This window comes from Myotis brandtii, unplaced genomic scaffold (genome assembly GCF_000412655.1).
Source record: "Myotis brandtii unplaced genomic scaffold, ASM41265v1 scaffold62, whole genome shotgun sequence".
Taxonomy (NCBI): domain Eukaryota; kingdom Metazoa; phylum Chordata; class Mammalia; order Chiroptera; family Vespertilionidae; genus Myotis; species Myotis brandtii.
The window spans coordinates 562,247-564,765 of record NW_005370366.1 but is presented as its reverse complement, the minus strand read 5'-3'; the positions used below and the strand labels follow the sequence as shown (position 1 = coordinate 564,765).

Below are 2,519 nucleotides of genomic sequence, written 5' to 3'. Positions count from 1 at the left end.
CGCACGCGATCTGTGGACACGGCTCTCTCGCTCGCCTCCGGCCGTCTGCGCTGAACCAATGGACCTCCGCCGAGCCGCCGCACGATTCCGGATTCCAGCTTTGGACGCCTAAAGTTTTTGGTTTTTGTTTTATTATATTATTATTATTATTGTTTTGTTTTGGAGGGGGGATCGGGAGGGGAGAGTCTTCAACGCCACCAACGTGAGATTCCACCCCCCCACCCCCCACCCCCGCTCTGGAAGGATTCCTGCTGATGTCTGCATAGTCGGTTAGAGTAAAAACGGCGCATGCCTTCCCCGGAGTCAGGACCCGTGGATTCTGACGTAGCCCGTGCATCTTAAAATCCTATAATAACGCCTAGGCATTGAAGTTGCCATGGCCATTCCGATCTGGAACCAAATGGAGAAACTACGAAATTTCTTCCGTACGACCGCCGGCTGGGATGCAGACCTTCCTGCCTGCTAGGAGCCAGGGCTCTGCCCATAGAGATGCATAGATGTGTTTATCAGTGTGTCGGCGTGTGAGTATACAGCGCTGGTTTCTTTAGGCTATTAGTGGTTTGACCTTGAACCTGTACCAGTGAAACGGCAAATTACTTTTATTTATGTATTTCATGGATTGAAGAAAATAACGTGTTTTTTCCCCCTCTCTGCAACCGCAGTAAGGGAGGGGAGTTGAATATACCTCGCCTAAGATTTCCCGGGTTGGCACCATCATTATTGTTTATCCCTGTGCTCCAACAGCCCAGCCTTCTGATGGCTCCCTTAGGTGAAGTTGGGAACTATTTCGGTGTGCAGGATGCAGTACCGTTTGGGAATGTGCCCGTGTTGCCGGTGGACAGCCCGGTTTTGCTAAGTGACCACCTGGGTCAGTCCGAAGCAGGGGGGCTTCCCCGGGGACCTGCAGTCACGGATTTGGATCATTTAAAGGGGATTCTCAGGCGAAGGCAGCTCTACTGCAGGACTGGATTTCACTTGGAAATCTTCCCCAATGGTACTATCCAAGGAACCAGGAAAGACCACAGCCGATTCGGTAGGTATACCATTAACATTCTCGTGTCCGCGCCGTTACACGTTGGGATTATAACTACCAAGAAGGGTTGGTGGCCGGGCGGGGGTGCAGGAAGGGTCTCTCCCTCTTTCTGCTTCTGTCTTGCCAGCTAAAATAAAATAAAATAAAATAAAAGCCCCCGGAATTGCTTGTCTGCCACTGGCACCTATGCAAGTCTACATTGAAAGGCTTTAAATTAAAAAAAAATTTTTTTTAAAGAAGGGCATTATTTATAAATATCACATAAGCTCCTCATTCCTTTGAATCAGATACTCAGGAAGATCAGGTTTAGGAATTTGTTTGTTTTTGTTTTGGATGGACCAATCCCAGGAGTTTAAAGCTTTAATCATTAACTACTGAGAACTTAAAAACGCATTTCCTGAAGGCATGTTTTATTGTAATCTGGTGCCCCAATGAAGTTTTTGCCCCCTCCCCCTTTCTTCTAACAAGTATCCTGCTTGAATTGTAAATGAAAGGTATTGATTCCCACCATGAGAGTCTGAACCCCTTCTGCTAGGCTTGCTAGCTGAATGTTCTTTTGGGAGGACTGAAGTCACATTAGATTTGGGAAGGGGCAGGACGCTCACTGGGGTTGCTTGTCCTTCTAGCCATCAAATTACCACCGGTCTATAGTGTGCAGCCTAGGTGGGGTTCCTGGGTGACTCTCTGGTGTGAATGTGTGTGCGCTGTGCAAAAGCTGAGAGCTAATTATAAAGAGCATTCAGTTCTGAGGACTTCACTTCCCCAGGAGGGTACTTGTGACTCAGCATGGAGGCTACAAACCGGAGGGCTGGTGACCATCCACCCCTTTCATTTCTGCACACACGTGCTGGCTGGGCTGCCCTGAGCCCAACAGTCAGCACAGTCCAGGTGGGGGACTCTGCTTCCCCGCAACCCCCACTTACTTATACAAAAAATAAAAAATAAAGAAATAAAAAGTGCCAGTTCGGGCAACCAGGCTGTTGAAAAAAGTTGATTTTTTAGTGGACCCACCTGACAACACTTAAAATGGGTCGTAAAAAACAAAGTCCCGCTGTGATTTTTCTCCCTCAAGCTTTCATGCCAGATGTAGACCACAATCTAAACTATCTGTTTTAGGTTCAGGGGCTGTTGATGAGGCCAGAAGGCGAGCAGGATTCAGGCCTGGGATGGGATGGCCTAGCATTTTGCCCCTTTGCTCCCCGAGCCTCAGCGCCAAGCTGAATCTGCTAGTGCAAAAAATTCCTGGCTGTCTTAAAAAAAAAAAAAAGTGGTAACTCCTGGCCTTGCAATTATTCGGTTGAAAAATACTTCTCCGCTCCCCACCCCGCCCCAGTGGATGCAGCTCTTGTGGTTGCACAGCAGACTAAACTTTACTAGTGCTGCTCTGGGGCCGCTGTGGGGGCTGCCACCGTTCCCAGCGTTCGCACCAAGGTACGGGCGATGGGCGCCGCCGGTGGGACTGCTGGAGTGTCCGGGTCGCAGCTGC

The 2,519-nt window shown here is 49.2% G+C and overlaps 1 protein-coding gene across 1 annotated transcript in view; it reads left to right on the top strand.

Annotated features, from left to right (window-relative positions):
- Nucleotides 1-6: 6 nt before the first annotated feature.
- FGF9 (fibroblast growth factor 9) overlaps nucleotides 7-2,519 on the top strand; it is a 57,224-nt gene continuing 54,711 nt past the window's right edge. Inside the window, exon 1 of the mRNA XM_005879987.2 lies at nucleotides 7-1,033. Within this exon, the coding sequence (XP_005880049.1) occupies nucleotides 757-1,033 (277 nt within the window). The 5' untranslated portion in view covers nucleotides 7-756. The remainder of the gene's footprint in view (nucleotides 1,034-2,519) is intronic.